At 34.7% G+C, this 22,753-nt stretch overlaps 1 protein-coding gene across 1 annotated transcript in view; it reads right to left on the minus strand.

Annotated features, from left to right (window-relative positions):
- LOC115210985 (heat shock 70 kDa protein 14) overlaps nt 1–22,753 on the minus strand; it is a 27,925-nt gene continuing 5,172 nt past the window's right edge. The window contains exons 2-14 of the mRNA XM_029779822.2: nt 13,531–13,611; nt 12,620–12,751; nt 11,634–11,739; nt 9,899–9,989; nt 9,478–9,582; nt 9,145–9,306; nt 7,269–7,424; nt 5,357–5,459; nt 4,605–4,733; nt 3,919–4,011; nt 1,843–2,040; nt 854–912; nt 1–187 (exon numbers count right to left, since the gene is read on the minus strand). Of these exons, the coding sequence (XP_029635682.1) occupies nt 112–187; nt 854–912; nt 1,843–2,040; nt 3,919–4,011; nt 4,605–4,733; nt 5,357–5,459; nt 7,269–7,424; nt 9,145–9,306; nt 9,478–9,582; nt 9,899–9,989; nt 11,634–11,739; nt 12,620–12,751; nt 13,531–13,611 (1,491 nt within the window). The 3' untranslated portion in view covers nt 1–111. The remainder of the gene's footprint in view (nt 188–853; nt 913–1,842; nt 2,041–3,918; nt 4,012–4,604; nt 4,734–5,356; nt 5,460–7,268; nt 7,425–9,144; nt 9,307–9,477; nt 9,583–9,898; nt 9,990–11,633; nt 11,740–12,619; nt 12,752–13,530; nt 13,612–22,753) is intronic.

Genomic DNA, 22,753 nt, shown 5'->3' on the forward strand with positions numbered 1-22,753 from the left:
TTGTAAGTATAAAAAATTATTTATTTATGATTTCTGAAAGCCATTGACGATTTTAAGTAAAGCTGTTAAAAGTTCCAATTACTTTTTTTGTCTAATCTCTTGCTGCCAATATTATCTGACAGGAATTTGTACAGTTAATTTCTTGTTTGTTGTCTCTTCTTGGCAAACAACTTCTAGGAATTTATCTCTGAAGAAGAAAAATGAAAAATAACAAGTGAATATTTAGAAAGAGAATGTTGAATCAATCAAAGAAATTGTTAACACTGTTACATTTCTACAAATTGGATCTTTGAAATTGATAGTGCCACATTGTAAACAATAGTGTCAGTGGGTGAGCTACTGTGAGGGTCACAAGTTAGTTTAAAATAGTACTCAAATTTTTCTGTCTTACAACATGAGATATGTAAGGAGTATTATATATAAGACAGACCAGCATTACTGGAAAGTCTGAAATATGCTGCACTACATTTCATCTAATGCACAAACATGCCTAAAAGTTGAACTGGTTTAAATTTATGGTACAAAACTCTGCTAAAATTCAATTCACTCAATGCTCACCACAGTACCTACATTTAAATTCAGTCACAAAATAGGCATTTTCTAGTACATGGAACTTACACAATTTACTAAGTCACCTTCTAATCACTTCCCCTGCCAGAGACAACCAAATCACCATCAGATCTAGGAAAGGACGCAGATGTTATCTTCATAACCCTAAATAGATATGATGGCCACCATTTAAATACCTTTAATCACAGGTTTGCTTGATAACAGTTGACTGGGGCCAAATAACAATACTTTTAACTAGATATTAAATATAAATTACAAAATTGTAAATGAAGTTTGTAAATACCTTGTTAAAATAAAAGACGTTGATATAGGAGCTTCTTGAGCAATATTTTTCATTACAACCTGCATGAGAAAGATTATCAAATTACAATTAATTTTATTGGCATATTCTGTGCCACATCTGAAGCATAAAAATACATGTGGAAGAGAAAACTAGAGAAGAGATTCTAAAAAAAGGAAACAAAACCTAGGTTTCAAAATAAACCTATCAAAGGAACAGATCTCAGCAGGAAAGAAGCTATGCTAGATATACTGAAAAGGAATAGGTAAGAACTCTGTTGTGTACCCAAAATAAACAAAGTACACAGGTTAGCTGTAAGAACATCCAAGAAATACATTTTTTTTTAAATGCTCAGGCTTTGATAATTCGTTGATAACTTCTGTTATCTATATGACCTAATTAACAGCAGCAGATGTTCCTAAAACAAAGCTAAATTAAGAGTGAAGTGGGAAAAATCCGGGGGTCTATTTACTTCTGCTAGCAACTTAAGTAGAATAAACCTGCAGAAGAGACTCTGGGGAACAATGAGGATAAATATCACTAAATATGATTTAAAGACTGCAATAAATAGACACCAGTTGAAGAAGACCCATGCATGTTTAGAAAAACATACATAAAATGAGGATTATGATGATTACCTAACCAATGGTGTTTTTACTACTGGGAACACTTCAAGGAAAATTATATTTAAAAATGTATTTTGTCTTATTTCTAACTAACTTTTTTGTGCTGTAATATTTACAATGTAATGATTATCTTAATTTCATAGTCACTATTACTAACAAACCAGAAGTTATAAAATGTTTTTTTTTTTTTATTCATTGATATATATAATTCCCATTGCAAATAAATATATAAAATAATGTATAAATAATGGTTTCAAGTTTTAGCACAGAGTCATAAGAAGAGGTAAGTTGATTGCAGCAACCCCAGTCTTCAAGTGGTATCAATGTAAAAGGCATCAGAATCAACAGAAAATATAAACTACTTACCGATGCAAGAAGTTTATCACTATTCTCATCACCTTCATCTCTTTCAGGACAATCATCCAATTCCAAAACATCAAGAAAGAATGCACTTTCTTGAGACGAAGCTGAAAAGACAAATTTCTGGTGGGAAGGAATTGGAGTAGATTTGCTAAATACAGTCTGGAAATCCTTATAAGTAGTTTTGTCTCGATTCTCTCGCACCTGAAAAACATTTTATAAAAATTATGCATTTTAACCTTCATTTCAATCTATTTTCTGAACTAGCATAGGTATGACAATGAGGAGGGGAAAAGCTTAACAAAATTAAGATTAAGTACCATCATTTTAGAAATTATAGAAATGCTAATGACAATCATTACCAGCGTTGCCCTACTGGCATGTGAACAAAACATTCGAGCGAATGTTTTGTTTATATAACACGATCTTTAAGAACCTATTATGAACTACATAGACGTAAAAAACACCATTTGAGCGTGGCCATTGCCAGTACCGCCAGGATGGCCCTAAAGCCAGTGGCACGTAAAAGCACCCATTACACTCTTGGAGTGGTTGGCATTAGGAAGGGCATCCAGCTGTAGAAACTCTGCCAGATCAGATTGGAGCCTGGTGCAGCCATCTGGTTTGCCAGTCCTCAGTCAAATCGTCCAACCCATGCTAGCATGGAAAGCAGACGTTAATTGATGATGATGATGATGAAAAGCAAGAGGTACAAAGCTTTTAAGTTAAGTTATCATTACTCTTACGTGAATTACATAAGACTGTCACAACAGCAACAGTATAATATCATAAATTATAGCTAGGTGTCTGAAGTAATATAGCAATAGTTTACACCTGAAAACTATAATACAGCATAGATAAAAATTTATATAACACTATCTTTAACCCTTTCGTTACTATATTTCTGACCAAAATACACCCCTCATGAGTTTCAATTAAATTCTAAAATAATCATGAATCTCGGCCTGTTTCATTAAATAATTGTAACTTTTTTACTTATCAACATATTAATGTGATATTTGGAACATAATTAAAGAAAGGGTTCTTAATCAATTCTATTGCATAACTTTTGTCTCAAAGTGACTTATATACAGGTAAATTGAGCAAAAGGTAAAAATATTAAAATTTTAAATTGAGCAAAAGGTAAAAATATTAAAATTTTGTTTAAACATCACCATAGAAAATGAATCATCAGCTAATATTCAAATGGGTATGCAACAAAATTTTGATAAAGAAGAATTGTGCACATCACTATATCATCAGTTGAATTTAATGCACAACAGGTGTACCATAAAGGTGGAATAAAGTGAAATACTGGAATCCACCGGAAGTGTGACCGAACTAAAGAAATCAGTCAAAAAATAATATACGGCCCTGGTTATGGTATGGAAATGATAAATTCCAGACCACATTGTTCCCTAGGCCATGCTGACTAACATTATTTTCCCTGTATAAAAACTAAATCCACGCAGTACCCAGTATTTGCTTCACAAATTTTCCAAAATTTGAACCCCCATTTTGTGTTTGTTTACATTTTGCGTAAGTTTGTTTCCGCATTGATCGCTTCAAACAATAACTTCCAGACCACATCATACCCTAAGCCATGCTGACTAACATTAGTTTCCCTGTATAAAAACTAAATCCACAACAGTACCCAGTATTTGCTTCACAAATTTTCCAATTCGGAATCAATGCTTGATAACATGAAACTCCAATCCATTTTCAAAGTTGAAGAAAAATCGATGCCGAAAAAAAATGTGGAAAAAAATCTCCCAAAATTCAGAGAATTAAAATTACACGTCGATCGTTGTACAAAACTGTAGATTAACTGTTTACGAAGTATAATCACATGTTTTCACGAATGTACTAAAGAGATTTGCTCTGATATTCTCATTTAAATATGAATAGGTAAATTCGGGTGGGTTTGGTCACATTAACCAAAATTTTTTTCGGGTGGCTTTGGGCGGTTTGGTAACAAAAGGGTTAAGAACCTATTATGAACTACATAGAATTTACATGGATCAAACATAAAACAATTACATGTCAAAATTCTGCAGAATCCAATAATTTATCAAAACTTACTTTTACTGCAATTGCTTGAGACAGAATCTTCACTTTATTTTGATGTTCACTCTCAGGAATTAATTTGTTTTTAAAAGCTTTCAAAATACTGGTCTGATGGACAGAAAAACAAAATCACTTAATTACAATTTAGCATCTCTTTTAAATATTATTTAAAAATTATTTTCTTTCTATGCAAATATTCCATACTATCCAATATAAATACTGTCAAATACAACCAACCCAATTTGGCAAATTTGGACATTTCAGAAAGAAGTATTTCTTAATACAGCAACATGTCTAATACAGGATTTTCATTCATGAGTAACTGGTACTTGCAAATGAAAAGAGAAAGACTGAGGTGCTATCACATACCAACAAGATTTACCAACTGAAAGAAGAAAATAACCCCATTTTATACTCAAAATCATCATTTACATTTTTTTACACTAGCATTTATTGGATAAGACAGCAATTCTCATCAATGTACCCAATCTACCCTACTCTTTTTTGCTCAATGTAACTTTCAGGATATTGTTTCATTCATTTTTATCACAAGTCCAAACCAGACATAGTTTAATATTTGTACATTGCAACTCCTGTATTTACTGATAAATCTTTCCCTGTCATTAAATCATTCAATGTCCCTTCTTTGATGCCTATTTTTTTATTGACTATCCAGTAATTAAGGTTTAAGGTGGTCTTACCTCTTTAGCTGCCCCAATAGCAATGACCTCATCTGGTGGAATGTGATTCAAGAGTTTGGCATTTGGAAAAGTTTCAGACACCATCTTCTGCACCAATGGAACTTTGGAGCCACCACCGCAAAGTATGACCTGGATAACAAAGTATAAAATATATCTCAAGTCGTAAATAAATTGCAAAAACATTAAAATATACACACACATGCATATCCAAAAACACATACATCCAACAATATCTCTATATATATAAACGGCAAAATGTCTGTGTGTGTGTGTCCTTTATACAAATCCACAATTTTTCAGTTAGAGGGCTCGCACTTTCTATGGTCATTCAAAACCGTCCAAGGGTGGTCGTGCACATCTTTACATTTCCCCAGTCGCCCCGTAGAGCCATTAAAAAATCAATAGAAGTAACTTTTTTGTGAATTTTCTATCCAAAACCCAATCAAAATGCCCGAAACTTGATATGTCAATTGAATGCCAGCTAGCTGTATGTGATTGGACAGTACTCGCATGTATGTGTGCACACAAGCAGCTGTATATGCATGCACTAGCACTATGACCCGGCAATACCGGCTCATAGTGCTAGTATATAATACAGACTGACAAGGTAACATTCAAGCATAAATTTACTTGCTATTGAAGCTTGTTTTAGCTATTATTGCTAAGATCTTGCTAGATCACTGCCTTCAGTACATGTATACACACACACACACCTGTCAGATCCCATCATTATTAATTAACAGATACCTTACCTTTTCAATATCAGATTTCTGTAAATCTGCATTGCTAAGAACTTCTTCAATTTTAGCAACACAACGGTTTTTCAAGGAGGTACAAAGACTCTCAAATCTGGCCCTGTTCGGGGAAAAGAAATTAAGTAAACCAATCACAACACAATATTTTAGATACAATATCAGTTTTTTTGGCAGGCAGACAGTTGATTAAAATACAATTTATCAGAAATGGTTTAAAAAAAGAAAGAGAAAAAAAACAAGCAACCAATATAATAGTTGCTTGAATCAACAATTGAATTACAGCAGATATTAAAATAAGGTTATTGAGTTGAATGTTGTATGTATGTTACCTAGTCTTGAACGTCTTGCGTTAATTAAAAAAAACTTTGCTGTGACGTTAATTTGCAGTCTTCCATGAAAACATGACCAGACTAGAGAAAAAAATATTACCTTATTGGGGGAGGGGATCTCCTGGTCTTGACATCTAGTAAAGATTATAAACACTCTTCACTATCATACAAAGGATAACATTTATTTGTAGTCCTCTGTGAAAGAATATCCTGATGAGGGGAAATATTACCTTCCTTGGAAAAAGGTGATGGTTGGCAACAAGAAAGCAACCAATCATAGAAATCGGTGTGAGATGAGATGAGATTTATTGAAACAGAGTTATGATGATGATGATAGCCATATTTTATTAAAATATCTTCTTTATAAAAATGTAAAAACCAATGTAGCTTGAATGTGTGCACATATGTCTATCACATTTGTTTACAGTCTAAAAACTAGTGATAGATCATACTTCTGTATTGCAGTTACCCATAATGTGAGAAGTCATCATCTCAACACTGAAAGATAAGATGTAGCATACGGCAGGTAATGTTGAGACATATGTAACAATGTCAAACAGATTCTAGGGCTGTATAAAACATGTGGACTAACTGTGTTAGACATTAGGCTACCAGCTCATAGTCTGTAAATTCATATCCTCTGAAGAGTTTTTGTGGTATCACTGAAAAGGATTACTTAATTTTTCAGGCTTTACTTCAACAAGTAGTTGGGAATAGGTACTGGATCTCCTGAAAATGTTACTTTCAATAGATTGGTATCTTGTCCAGGTAAGTATGATCTCTCATCTATTAAATATTACAGAATCCTGTGATGAATATTAACTGTATGATGACATTTAACCCTGATCAAAAGTGCTCCAGCAGAAATTGTCTCACCCTTTTAGGTTAATATAAGAATACAGTGTCTAATATATCCTTTTATTTAAGATATATTGTAATTTGAGGGAGATTTGGCTACTATTCAAAGCAGGTTGAACCACCATGGAGAGATTCTCTCACTGGCTAGGAGAGATATCCTTTCATCACTGCTGATTCTTACCTAATGCACACTGGGTAAACAAGAAACTACTAAAACACCAAACAATATAAGAAAGTTCTAAATTCAATGTACCAAAATATATTCCTATGACTAAAACTTATATAGAATCTTGCTGTAAAATGAAACTTGGAAACAGTACTAGAAGCTATTAGGTATGTCACAAGTAGCCTTAGTTTTGTATGTCAGATCTAAAGTCAGAATAACTAAACAACAGGATGTCATTTTGCTGATTTGGAACAATATGGAAACTTGCTTGTTACTCTTCTTTCACCTTTTAATTTTTCTAAGACCAGACTATGAAAACAGGACACTAAATACAAACTCATGACTAGATCACAAATTCAAACTGAATTAGAGACAAGAAGTTTCACAGTTAGAACATACATATACCTGTGCTAAAAAACAAATTCCACTTCATACTCAAGTGGCTATCTATGGGAGACATGGTATTTAAAGAACTAACCCATCAATCCTGACATTAAAAATGTATGTGAAAACAATAAACATTATTAAAACCATTTGAATACTAAAATGAACTTACCGTGAAACAGAAGTTGAGAAGTCCATACCATCATAGAGTGATTCAACAGAACAATGGGAGTTATTAACAGTTGATAAGGCATGTTTGCACATCTCTGCACCTCGCTGCAATTTTGCAATTGACCGACTGTTATCACTGATGTCATGCCGGCACTGCCTGAGAAATTAAAATTTATTTTTAGCATGTCAAACAACCTTGTATATAATCATCATTATGAACAACAGTAGCAATTGATTATTGGGAATTGAAAGTAAATTAGAGATTCACTCATTGACGCATAAGTCAATAGCTAATTATTCACTCAAATAGTATAGGAAAGTACAATACTCAAAGACTGATGTAGCAATATTCACATCAATTACAACAAAGACAAAGGAGTAATTACAGAGGTCTCAAACTGTTAAAATTAGCTGAAAGAGCTTAAAATATATTCAGCATTGGGCTAACAAAGATGCAGTTTGGGTTTACTGAACGTGACTATAGAAAAACATGGAAAAAGTTCAAGAAGCAGTTACCTATGTCAACAATGAAGGTTTTTACAAAGTATGATACTACATAGAAATGAAACAATTAAAACACAGGAGACCAGCTGACATAGCAAAGGAATGTTTCACTAACACACACTCTAGCTTCTGCTATACAGATATATTGTCTCTTTTTTACCACTATCATAGTGGCTTCTCCTCCCAGAGCTGGATGGTCTTGCACCATATCTGCTCAAATAAGTGAGACAAATACCTGACTCACTTATCTCACCTTTTGTCACCCACATTATGTCCAGCCCTTCAACCATATTTCATGCCTTGCACTACCTATTAGCCTTTTTCTCCAGAATGTTAGGTTTCTAAAATGTTCACCCAACACATTTTTCCTACAGCTATTAACTTGCAACTGTTCAAGAAGAATGCTAACGACAGTGATGTTATTGGTCTCAGAAGGTCTGCAAAGGCCAAGGTAGAGCTCCTTCCTCCAGTCCCCCCCCCCCCAAAAAAAAATACCAACAAAATTACACATATATGGTTTCAAATTTTGGCACAGAGCCAGCAATTTTAGGGGAGCGGTAAGTCAGTTACATCAACTCCAGTGTTCAACTGGTACTTATTTTATCAACTACAAAAGGATGAAAGGCAAAGTCAACTTCTGCAAAACTTGAACTCAGAACATGAAGATAGACAATTGGATGTGTAATATTATCATACATAAGAAAAAAATGATGAGTCAAATTAGACAATTTGCTCCAGTGTCTTTATCCAGTGTTTTTATTGCATTTAGTCAAATCTATATTCTATATGCCAAAGTAGTGCAATAGGGCCAAATGGTTAAATTTTTTTGTAACCATTTACAAGGTACTGGGTTCTATTTCACTGTGCGGCAGGTTGAACAACTGTCATTTTCTAGAGCCTCAGAATGACTCATACCTTATGAGTGACACTGAGTAGACAGTAAAAACTTGTCTATTACACACTGTGTTATGCTGATTCTATGTGCGAAATATGTAAAGAGTACATATGTTAGTGGAATGCTCAGCCCCTTAGTGTTAATTTAACAGCATATTTGATTGAACAACTGAATTCTCAATGTCAAACAATAGAAATCCATTGCTGTGTCAAACATGAAAAGCTATGGTGATTCCTAAGTTTCTTGGATATGTTATGGTAACATTATGTTACCAGCTTTGGTAACATTGTACAACCAGCTTTGCATCCATGATAAAATAACTGTTACACTATAAAACCAATTGGTGTTTCATTGATATGCAGTACCAAGTTCAACTATTCTCATAGAAGTCACCTGAGGAAGTGTTGGATGTCAGTAACAAGGCAGTAATCAATACAAGGGGAAAATGTTGCAATATTTTTTATATGAAAACATTTACCTTTTGAATTCTCCTTGAAGATGTTGCAAGAGAACCTCAGTAAAGTTGTCTCCACCCAGACTGTAATCTGACACCCCTGCTACTATAGAGTAGATCCCTCCACATAACTTGATCAGTGTCACATCACAGGATACACCACCAAGTCGAAATACAAGTACATACCTACAATAATAGAAATGATATTAAAAATGTATCTACCAAAAAGACACACATAAAATATGTAATCACACACCTACATGTATGTCCACAATCTTTACACATTAACATTTATATGATAAAACAAATTTTGTTGTTGAAAAATATGTAGAATTCAAGCAAAAAACTATTACAAACCCTGAAATGCAGGATTCATCTTGTTGCACATCATATGCTAAAGCAGCAGCTGCAGGCTCGTGAATTATTCGTAGAACTTGGAAACCAACTTTTGTAGCAATCTGTCTGTAAATAAAACAAAAAAGTATGGCAATGATATTTTATTTGAACTTGATGTAACATTATATAACTTTCCATGCCTGTTTTTCATGTAAAAAATGTTTTTTTTTAATTCCCTGTGTTCAAAAGCACAGAGCAACTGGTCATAATGTCAATAAAGAACGTAAACAATCATTTAACATTTCACTCAAACGAAGACATGAAATATCAGCATTCACAAACATTTGCACAAATACCCACATACATATTTGATAGTATATTACACATATTATATAACAAAGTATAGCTGATGGATGACTGAAAGAGTTTTCTTTTTCCTTACCGAAGTAGATTTTCTTGGTCTGTCGTGAAGCTAACCGGTACAGCAAGTACAGCATCAAAACAGCCTTTACCAGCTTTGCTCTGACCAATCTCTGTTAAACACAGCAGGAATAATCATGAAATAATCAGCAGATAAATGAAAATGATACTTTTTATCACAAATGTAACTACTAAGATGATATCACTTAGAAATAGTAATATATATATATATAGTAACCATTAATACTGTTAGCAGTTATGGTCTATGAAAAGTTAATTCATTGACAACAGGGTTGACAGTTAAGAGAGTAAGAGTAATTAAATTGTGTTGTCAGCAGATTTGAAAAGTAATGAAAAATAAAAAGTTTAAGGAAAGATTTTCTTTAAAATTTAGCATATGAATATAAATTAGTATTCTGTGGTGACTCTTATAAACAATGAAAATAATTAAAATGGTCAGCAATTGAAACATCCCACCCCCACCTCGACTTTGTTGCTTCATAATTTCCAGAGAAAAAGGATACTTTTTAACGAAATTTTCAACAAATCCCACTTAGATGCTGTAGATTCAGAGTATATAGGAATTTATAGGAAAGAATTTTTCTGAGGCAGTGTGGAGAGGAGTTTCGGAAAATTCCCACGACCTGATTTTTTCCCCTCATAACTTTCAGGAAAATGGTATTTTTAAATGAAAGTTTATACAAATACCTTTCAAAATGCATAGATTATGATTATAAAGAAATTTGTGGGAGAAATGTTTTTCAAGAGTGTGGGGAGAGGAGATTTGAAAAAAAGGGGTTTTGGGATCAAGACAACCACAAAAGTTCATCTTCTTTTACTCTATCCCCACCATCCCCCTCTGGACCGATTTTGGCCAATTTTTTTTGGCACTTAAAAACTATGGGAGGAGCCTTTTCAGTTTTCTCGCTCTTGCATGTATTATGTTTTTCGATATTTTTCTCCCCGCTATATGTATTTTTGTTTGTTGTGTGATGTTTGTTCATTTATAGACTGAAGTACTAGAGATCATAGATCAGAAGTTTTATGCACCCATGATATTATTGGCCAGCAGGAAACAAATAACTTTCAATATTCATAGTAGAATTTTGCCAGCTTATAGGAGTAGGAGTGGTTGTGTGCTAAGTAGCTTGCTAACGAACCACATGGTTCTGGGTTCAGTCCCACTGCATGGCACCTTGAGCAAGTATCTTCTTCTATGGCCTCGGGCTGACCAAAGCCTTGTGAGTGGATTTGGTAGACAGAAACTGAAAGAAGCCCATCGTATATATGTGTGTGTGTGTGTCTATATATATACACATATATGTGTGTGTGTGTGCATGTATGTATGTGTGTGTATATGTTTGTCTGTGTTTGTTCCCCCAACATCACTTGACAACCGATGCTTGTGTGTTTACATCCCATTAACTTAGCAGTTCGGCAAAAGAGACCAATAGAATAAGTACTAGGCTTACAAAGAATAAGTCCTGGGGTCGATTTGCTCGACTAAAGGCGGTGCTCCAGCATGGCCACAGTCAAATGACTGAAACAAGTAAAAGAGCTTTCCAACCCAGTTAATGACAGGTGTTTCTGCTAGTGTGTGTGTGTATATAGCATCTAAAAACAGTTGAAACAATATAGAAAAACAAAAGAAGAAACTAAAAGCATAGAATGCTCTCTCTCTCTCACTCACTCCATCTCTCTCTCATCTGGTAACAATATATCTAAGAAATATGCGACAGTAATATATAATTACCTACCAAGTAATTTCTTAAATAAAATCTCTAAAATCTCTGATACTGAGAAGACAGTTACTTTGCCTTTAAAGTCCACCTCAAAAGCAACATCTTCCTTCCGGTTGACAACCTTAAAATATAAAAGTTACATGAAGTTGAAATAAGATTTAACAAATATTGGTTTCAAGTTGCAGAATTTGAAGTCAGAAACATCAAGATGGACGAAATGCTGCTAAGCATTTTGCCCAGTGTGTTAGTGGTTCTGTCAGCTTGCCACCTTAGATTTAGCAAATATTGAAAGATAAGCATTAAACCTTTCAGCATTTAAGCCAGCAAGATCAGGCCCAATTATTCTACCATTTTATGTTCATAGCACCAACCTACCCTACAATGTCATTCTAAAGATAAACATTTACATCACTGAAATCAAAAGTTCTCATTTCTAATATGTTTCTAAACAATCCCATATGCCAATCATCTTGAGAACATATAAAGAATAGTAAATCATTAGACAAGGTATTCTTGTCTCAAATAACCAACACAAGAGTAGGCAGAATGATTTAGTAGTGAAGCACTAAATTAATTGGAAACTAATGTGCTAAGAGGTCTGTAGTGATCACTTTTTAACACAATGAATGTCCATTAGATGTTACTTAGTATAGTTCCTTTAGAAAAAAAAAAAAGGATAAAGATCCTTCTTGAGTCATATAGACTTATAGGGCCAGTTTTCCGGTTTCCATGGCATAAATATTGCCCCCTGGATAGGATACCAGTCCACCTCAGGATTATTCATTTTTGCCAGATGAGTGAGCTGGAACAACATGAAATGAAGTGCTTTGCTCAAGAACACAACATGTCACCCAGTTTAGGAATTGATCTTACAATCATGAGTCCAACATCCTAACCACTAAGCCATGCACCTCCACCTAGTTCTTTTATGACTCTGTAATGTCAAGGTCCTGTAAAAACTTTAAAGAAAGTCAAGCACGAAAAAAAAGTACAAAATTTACCTGAACCTGTTTTTTATTCATGAACTGTTTTGTAGTTTCATCTTGGAAAGGTTTGCCTAATAACTGTTTGACGTGGTATATTGTGTTCTTTGTGTTCCGTACATAGCCCTGCTTTGCAGCGAAACCAACAGCCTGAAACAAGGAAAGAAATATTTAAATGTAAAAGAATGTTCTTAATGATGTATTTTGTCACAGACTTTATCACATCCCTCTCATGACAAAGATGCACTGGTGAGTAATTGTTGCTGCTTGATATATAATCAAGTAATATCACAATATTTCATGGCTTGATGATTAACTGATGCTACTGTATTCTGTGAATTGATGATTACCATATTTAATGGCCTATAAGATGCACAAATGCATAGGACACTTACCTGTATAACTTTATGTTATTACCGGTAATTATGAGCAATTTATTGCATCCACATTCGATATAAATATAAATATACCGTAGGCGATTGTTCACCAATAGATGGCAACATGCTTTGTAAACATACATACTGTTTTCAGCCTATATTGAGTGCATTGGACACATGGATTTTTAAAGCCATTTAAGGGTAAAATAGGTGTGTATTATAGGCCATCAAATACAGTAGATGAAATACAAAACAGATGTTGTATGTAAATAATTAAAGAACCAGCAAGACAATTTATATTATGATATAAGCATCACAAGCAATTTAATAATTGTTTTCTTGATGCCACAGATCAGTCTTAAAGTAAGTTAAAAAATTTTTAAATAAAGTTTTAGTATCTCATTTCAACTAGAACATATGAACAAATGATCAATGACTAAAAGACAGTAAGAAATTAGCAGTATACCATGGAACAAATAATTCATCATATCATGATCTGTAATTCTATGAATTTTATCATATTTGTGAGTAGGGAATAAAAAGTTGTCTTACCATATCATGTTCTGTGAAAGCCACAAAACAAGGAGTGGTACGATCACCAAGATCATTTGCAACAACATCAACTCGTCCATCCTGAAAAAGTAAAATTTTTAAATGTTACAAAATTTCAAGTGCTAATTTAATTGTTTTTGCTTTTCGACAATAACAACAAATTTAAACAAAAAATATATCTAAATATTCCAAATCATGCTATTCACTTTCATTTGTATTTTATAAATGGCCTTCAGAAGATTGGGTATCCTCACTTTGGCTAATTACTTTTGCCAGCCAGCATTAGTTACATCCAGCTTCCTAAACTAAAAATGAACAGAATATTTTCTCATTCATTTCTCTACCTTTCCCCACCTAGAAAATACAGATTCTATAAGAAGAGCCCTTACTCTTAAAACCCTAAAAGTGAAGCAAAAAATGATAGTTTCAAACTTATATTAACATAAATAAACCTTATCAGAGCTTCCTTAACATCAAACGAAAGGACAAACAGCAGTGATACAGCAAGAGAAAGTAGTCATCCTTTGGTTACAGATGTGAAGTAGACAAAATTTCCTGTCTTACTGCACCTGTTAATTTAGATAGAGATGGTAAAAGTTTTTGCTCTTCAGGTTTTCCTAAGAATCCTTTCTACATCACTGACAGTCAGTAGGTGTTGACAGGATAGATAGATAGATACAGCTAATCGATATCATCGGATAGATGTGACACAACAAATGTTGAACTAGACATTGTTGTCAGAAGTTTTTAGCGTTTCAAACTGGCCATATCTGGCCCAAATATTTTACCTGTTTTATGTTCAAACTGACCAGATATGGCCTCTCACACCTACCCTACAATGTCATTCTAAAACTTAAACAATTACATCACGGAAATCTCAAATATATGAGACAATGCTTGATTAATTCAAAACCATATGAATAAATAAACATCACATTTGTCAGAGTAATCTGAATGCTAAAAGGTTAAATCAACTCCTAAGAAAATGTTAATTCAGAGCAAGTTGAAAACAAAATAGTCATGACAACAAAAAAAAAAACCCTGACATAGCCTTTGATTGATTCAATGTCACATCCACACTTCTCTCATCAAATTCACGTTTATTTTTCAAATGAGAAACAAATGATTAAATACTACGCCCTAAGACAATGTACTTTGTAACATAGATGAGATGCCCCACCACTGGCTCATGATTAGAAATACCACTTGAATATTTCATTTGTTCATCAAACAGAACTCACAAGAATATATGATAGTAACCTACTATCTCAGCCATCTACATAACATTGTTATTCCTCTGGTTTATTGTTGGGATTAAAAAGTCACTAATTTTCTTGTTATTCTTTAGTGTTTGAACTGGCCATATCTGGCCCAAATATCCTATCAATTCTACCAATGTTCAAACCAGCTAGATCTGGCCTCTCACATCTGCCATACAATGTTACTGTAAAAATAAATAATCATATCATCAAATGTCAAGACCATGAGATAATGCACGATAAATTCAGAACAATATGAATACATAAGCATTACATTTGATAGAGTCATCATCATCATTGTTCGACCGTGGTCGAGACAATGGAATTTATCATGCTACGCCAGACTTCATGGTCCATCATAGCATTACGGAGGTCCTGTTGCTGGATGCCTGTATCCCTGGAGATTACATCAGGGTAGGAGAGTGTGTGCCCTCTGGTATCGCGAGTAGATGGCTTCCAGAGAAGAACTCTTGATAGAGTAATCTGAATGCTAAAAGGTTAAATTAGAGATAATGTTGCTAAATTAAATACAGAAACTATGTTAGAGATATATGAGAGTAAGTAATGGAAAGAAAGCCTAACACCGAAAGCAAGTAGAAACCCATCAATACAGGGCTTGTTATAAAGGATGTTGTTGCGAGAAATACAAATAAATTCATGTTGTTGAAACACAAAACTTTTGCAAAGCAAAAACAAAAAAAATGCTTTGTGTGGTTAAATCTAATACTCTTTTACTGGTTTCAGTCATTTGACTGTGGCCATGCTGGAGCACTACCTTTAGTCGAGCAAATCGATTCCAGGACTTATTCTTTGTAAGCCTAGTACTTATTCTATCGGTCTCTTTTGCCGAACCGCTAAGTTACGGGGGATGTAAACACACCAGAATCGGTTGTCAAGCAATGTTGCGGGGACAAACACAGACACACAAACATATACACTCACATACATATATATATATATGTATAAAAATTATATATAAAAAATACAAAATGGGACAAGAACGCAAAGAACACAAAGAGACGACACAAAGAACGGACGGGTCATTCGAAGCCTCTAATCTTCAGTCGGGAACCGGATCGTCCTAGCAAATTTCGGCTAATTAATCCTATATATATATATATATATATATATACACACACACATATATGACGGGCTTCTTTCAGTTTCCATCTACCAAATCCACTCACAAGGCTTTGGCCGGTCCGAGGCTATAGTAAAAGACATTTGCCTAAGGTGCCATGCAGTGGGACTGAACCCGGAACCATGTGGTTAGTAAGCAAGCTACTTACCACACAGCCACTCCTAATGTTGATTTCTACTCAATTCCTGGTAGAAAAGGTGTCATCAAAGATTAACTATTGCTACATAGATCATCTTTTGTCAGTATGAAAGCAGTGGTTCCTAACAATGAGATTGATGAAAAATTATCACCGGAAAGATTGTAATTTTTGTATGTCATTCAAGATAGAAAAGCCTTTCATGACAAAAAAAGTAGTGTTAACAGATATCTGCAAGAAATGTAAGTTTACTGCCATAATTATTTATGAAAGTATACACTTTACAGTTGTGAAAATTTCAATTACAGTTGAGAGATACAAGATTGATTTGTAACGTAAATAAAAATTGCATCACTTTCTGACTCCCCCACATACATTAATTTGAATAAGTATGAGGTCATAAATGTACAGTTATATACTTTAGTTGTTGGAAATGAAATGGTTCTTGGTTTTCAGTGTCAAATCTACACTGTGAGAACGAAACTTCTTTAGACAATATTACTGGATTTGCAAGATAAATGTTCACAAGTGGGCTCTAGACATTACTGAAAGATGATATGCCTCCTGTTTTGTTAAAAGTGCATCTGTCATTCTCTCACTCTTTGTACTGGCCATGTTAGCAGCATATTGTTGTTGGGTTTCAAGGTTTTCTTAAAAGATTTAACACCTTACTTTCTTCAAAGCAGAGAAAAACAATTTATTCAGAAAGATATTGCAACAACTTGTCATAAAATACCTAAACTCGCACAAAAAAAAAGGTGGCTTTCTTCAGAAAGTTATTACAGTGATATTACAGAGTATTTGTAAATACAAAGTGAATGGGAAGCTGACAAAAGTTGATGGTGCCAGGAAAATTTATAACTGCAGAGCCAAGCACATGCTACTTTTCCTTTTATATAAGAGTTTCCTGGATATTGAATTCCAGTCCGAGTATTTCAGGTTGCATTTTCTATATTCATCCAAGTATTGAGTAACTATAAAAACAATGGTGTAACCTCAGAGGAAAAGCAACAACAAATTTAATTAATAAACTTTTTAATGATTTAAAACAGACTGTCCAAAATTCCAAGCAGATCTTTATATTCAAATAAGAGAAAGGTTTCTTTTCAATGGTGGAATTACTGCTAATCTAAAGGTATTTTACCCAAATGTAGCTCACAATTTCAGCGGATCTCCTACATTTACTATTCCAGTAGCTGTTTGTTCATTCCCCCTCCACTTAACCAAAACAGACTAAATCTAAATGATATGATGATCAGTAGATGAGTAATTATTTAACAACAAACCATTATTATTAGTCAAATTAAACAAATAATCAATTAGTAAGTTGGATATTTAACCAACTGACTAATTATAAAGAAGTGAAATTGAACCAGTGCGTGTGTTAATAACACTGGCATAATGACTCTCCCTAGGCACAACTAAATGTGTTTCAACACACGAATTCACATAAAGAATCTTGCACACCAGATACGAAAACGAAATTAACTGATCACTATGGATAATATTCCAGAATATTATTACAAGTTAGAAACGTCATTTCACAATGTAAATTATGGATACTGTGGTAAACTGCATGCTTAAAGTAAAACCATATGACTTGTAATCAAATTTAATGAGTAATCTTGCCACATTAGTTAGCATGCTTTGAAAGAATACGCTCACAAATGAAGGGTGTCAAAACAAAAAATACTAATTCTTTAAAAGCAGAGCATGTAATATATAATTATTTGCTAGCAATGATATAGAATGCAATATGTGGCAGGCCAGAAAAGAATTAGTGAAGAACTTGGAAGAAGAAGCTGAAAATAAAAGATAGTTGGAAAGAATTTTGAAAGGAAAAAGAACAGAACAAATTGTTTACTCTACTAAGAGAAAATTGAAGAAGGATGGGAAGTAAATACAGTTATACTAGATGTCTTCTTAAACTTTGTATTACTGTAAGGATGGTGGGGGGACGGTCCTTCGACATGGGGTTTTCCTGCCCGCCTGATCTGGAGTTTCCTTAAAATTTCATCGGGTAACCCTGCTGCAAAGTAGCATGTTGCAGAGCCCTCAATGTAAATTCAGGACTTGGTTTAAAAGACTGGATTAAAGAGTAATGTCCACTAAATAAATGAAGACATTTAAGACCAAAACTAATATCTCTTAATAAAAATTTGAGGCTATATTTTATCGGCCTCGGATAAATGAAGGTACTATTTAAGAAGTGTGGTCCCGGTCCGAGCACTCGCGCATCCACGCTAGCTAGTAGTCCTACAATGACTACCTCTCCTATAAAAAAAAACCTATTTGTTTAAAAAAAAAAACATCTATGTTATGATGGGGGTACCAAACTTTTATCTAATAACTTTCAACTGAATTTGTACGAACGTTTGTTATAGGATAGGTAGTCGTTGTAGGATCGACTAGTCACGACTAGGTAGCGTGGAGCCCGAGTGCGCGCACTCTTCTTAAATAGTACCAATAATGAATAGGAGTGGCTGTGTGGTAAGTAGCTTGCTAACCAACCACATGGTTCCGGGTTCAGTCCCACTGCGTGGCATCTTGGGCAAGTGTCTTCTGCTATAGCCCCGGGCCGACCAATGCCTTGTGAGTGGATTTGGTAGACGGAAACTGAAAGAAGCCTGTCGTATATATATATATATATATGTATGTATGTGTGTCTGTACCCCTAGCATTGCATGACAGCCGATGCTGGTGTGTTTACGTCCCCGTCACTTAGCGGTTCGGCAACAGAGACCGATAGAATAAGTACTGGGCTTACAAAGAATAAGTCCCGGGGGTCGAGTTGCTCGACTAAAGGCGGTGCTCCAGCATGGCCGCAGTCAAATGACTGAAACATGTAAAGAGAGTAAAGAGAGTAATGTCGATTCCTAGTAAGACTCACAAACAGTCACCATTTCGACCACCCGTCCCACCCAAATAAATATTTCAACTAACTATCACTACTAGGCTTTGCAAAATAATAATCGGTAATGTTATGATCAAAATCCTGTATAATTCCAAAAGGGAGGCGGGGGAGCTAAGACCATATCGAAGCACTTTTATATTCGACAACGTAAATCACCGTCAATTTATAGTTAACGTATTTACTCAAAAGTACAGTAAGTGCGTTCACGTGACCTGTTTGTTTAGAGATGTTATGTAAACAAACGCACGTTATGAATTCAGTGGTACGCTTTCAGACATACTTAACCCTTTCGTTACCGTATTTCTGTTGAGATGCTCTGAGTTTCTTTCAATTACTTTCAATGTAACAAAGAATTTAGTAAATAACTTAGTTACCATTCAGCCAGTGTTAGGAACATAAATAGTGACTAAGATTTGGTGGAAGATTTTAATTCAAAACTGATGAAAACAAGACATTTGTACTCAGAGCCAGAGCCGGTTTCAGCCGGGTTAGAGGCGTTTTTACTTCTGTTTTCCTTTAAAGAAACCCTTAATGTTTGTTAGTGAAGGGTCTTATAGCAACTATAAATGTATAGGACAAAGGCATAAGCGGATGAATAAATACCTGTTAGAGATTAACAGCCATACCTCCCTACTTTAAACGGGGAGATATTTTTTTTCTTTATTTATTCTTTAATTTGTTTCAGTCATTTGACTGCGGCCATGCTGGAGCACCGCTTTTAGTCGAACAAATCGACCCCAGGATTTATTCTTTGTAAGCCTAGTACTTATTCTATCAGTCTCTTTTGCTGAACTGCTAAGTTACGGGGACGTAAACACACCAGCATCGGTTGTCAAGCGATGTTGGGGGGGGGGGCAAACACAGAAACACAAACATATACACATATATATATATATGTATATATATATACGATGGGCTTTTTTCAGATTCCGTCTACCCCATCCACTCACAAGGCTTTGGTTGGCCCAAGGCTATAGTAGAAGACACTTGCCCAAAGTGCTACGCAGTGGGACTGAACCCAGAACCATGTGGTTGGTAAGCAAGCTACTTACCACACAGCCACTCCAATGCCTATACTGAATATATATTCATCCTCATCATCATTTAACATCCACATTTCCATGCTTGCAAGTTTCAGACGGAATTTGTTGAGGTAGATTTTCTACATCTAGATACCCTTCGTGTCATGAACCTTCACCAGTTTCCAAGTAAGGTTAAATTTCCCCATAGTCAGACATGCTTTTTCATGGAAGACTGAACAACATGGCTTGTATGATGATGATGCTCATTTACAACCACCACGTAGTATCTAAACAAAGGGTCCATACAAACACATGACAGCTTCTTTCAGTTCCCGTCTATCAAATATTCTGACAATGCTTTGATCCGCCCCGGGACTATAGGAGAAGACACTTGCCCAAGATGCCGCACAATGAGACTGAATATATAAATACATAAAAAAAAAATTATAGCGGACTGCGGTAACTACCTGTTAGAAGTGATAGAATGGGATCTGTACTAGGATTTGGTGAAGGTGCACCCAAAATTGTAGCTGAAGGTACCGATGATATCACATAACACTGGGCGTTGATGCAAATGAATGTCGTAACAAGTTTTGCATGACAGAAATCACGAAATGTTAGAAACTACTGTATTATAGTGTGGATAGATGGATAGTCTAACAACTACGTGGACATAAACTTTCGATTAACACCTGCACGATTTTCACTATTTACCCTTCGATACGTACTCGCACAACACCTTGCAGTCCACAGGAAATTTCGGTAACACTATTCGAGTGTGCATAGACAAAGCATTAAGAATACGAGTATAGGGAGGAAATAATTTGCTAGCGAAACATTAGCCCCGCCACACACACACATACCTGTCTCCGAAAAATAAATTTTTATGAGGCAGAAAAAACGTTAGAGAAACTTGATAGTTTTCATTATCACGTACGAAACATTTAGGTTATGTGCATATTGTAACTAATTACATAAGCGTTTATCACGAGAGACAGCACTCACTAGAGGAGCTTGTAAGAGTGAAAAGGGCAGACCAACAAACTGACATATTTAATACAAATTCCAATGGTTTTCAACTTTTTAAACTTGTCCAATACTATGAGGAAGAAATAAGAAGCAGGTGGATGCAAAATATTTTGTCACCACGTTAATACAAAAGAAGGTTGTTACATTAGCCCTAATTTTGGTGGTGGACCTAGTATTTGTCAGTTTCAGTACCATTACACTAAAACACAATCTCATATATGCACAGATACACAGAGGACATTACTAAATCATAAAAATACTGATGCCAGGGATCACTAGGAAAAGAAATACCTCCTACTCAACTTACCAGTCCCAACAAGTGACAATGTATCTTGTAACAATGAAACAGGAGAAATTATCCAGATAAACCTGAATGTTAAAGTCTAAAAATTGAAATTATCCCAACAAGTGTCGAGGGAATGATGAAAAAAAAAAACAGGCAAAAACATAGCCAAATCCCAGGACTTAAATATGCACAACATACAGAAACTAGCACTACAAGACACAGCACATACCTAAAATACACAAGTGAAAGCATGCAATAAAAATAAGACACCAGAAAAATAATAATTGCTTCTAGCATAGGCACAAGGCTTGAAATTTGGGAGAAGGGTTAGTTAGTACCATTAACTCCACTACTTGATAGGTACTTAATTTTATCAAGCCTGAAATGATGAAAGGCAATGCTGACCTTAGCAGGATGTAACCTCAAAACAAAGAGCTAGAACAGATACTGCAAATCATTTTAACTAAAGCTTTAATGATTCTGTCAACTCACTGCAATAGGAATAATAGTAATGCTTTGTAATTTTGGTACAAGGCTAGCAATTTTGAGAAGAAGTTACATCACCCTCTAGCACTTGACTGGTACTTCATTTTATTGAACACAAAAGGTGATAAAGTTGACCTTGGAGGATTTGAACTCAGAATATAAAGAGCTGGGAAAAATGCCACTAAATATTTTGTCTGATGCAATTCAGCCAGCTTAATAATAAGCTTTCTACTAAAGGTACAAAGCATGAAATTTGGGGAGAGGGGGCTAGTTGATTAATACCTAATGAATTGGAAGAAATGCCACTTAGTATTTTGTTTGGTGTGCTAACAATTCTACCAGCTTGACGCCCAGAAAATAATAATTCTTTCTGATTTTGGCACAAGACCAGCAATTTTGAGAGTAGGGGTCAATTGATTACACTGACCCCAATACTTGACTGGTAGTTTGTTTTATCAACCCCTTAGTGATGGAAGGCAAAGTTGATTTAGATGGGATTTGAACACTAATAATGATAAAGAAAAAATGTGAACTATAATTAGTATACTCAATTTACTTGTTATGTGGGGGAAAAAAACAGAAATTTGAACACTAGGTCAATTTTGCAACCCTCCTGCCCATACACTTTCAGTAGAAGCTTTAATGAGAACTTCATGTCAGCATCAAAATATTGCTGATGAAGACTGGATTACAATTCAGGAACCTAAGAGATCCAAAAACACAATGAATAATCATAGATATAACCAGTTATAATAATGAAATTATTGTATACAGTGCTCAGGTGCACCACAACTTGTCAGAAAGTGTGTATAAAGTATATGCAGTAATGTACAAATGTCTGGAAAGCGAACAATGTATGAGTCAGATACATGCTTGTGTGTATGGAGGGGAGAAAATCAGGTGTAGTGTTGGCATTGTGAACATAATGTGAAAATTATGACACTATGTGG

This window comes from Octopus sinensis, linkage group LG1 (assembly GCF_006345805.1).
Source record: "Octopus sinensis linkage group LG1, ASM634580v1, whole genome shotgun sequence".
In the NCBI taxonomy this organism is placed as follows: domain Eukaryota; kingdom Metazoa; phylum Mollusca; class Cephalopoda; order Octopoda; family Octopodidae; genus Octopus; species Octopus sinensis.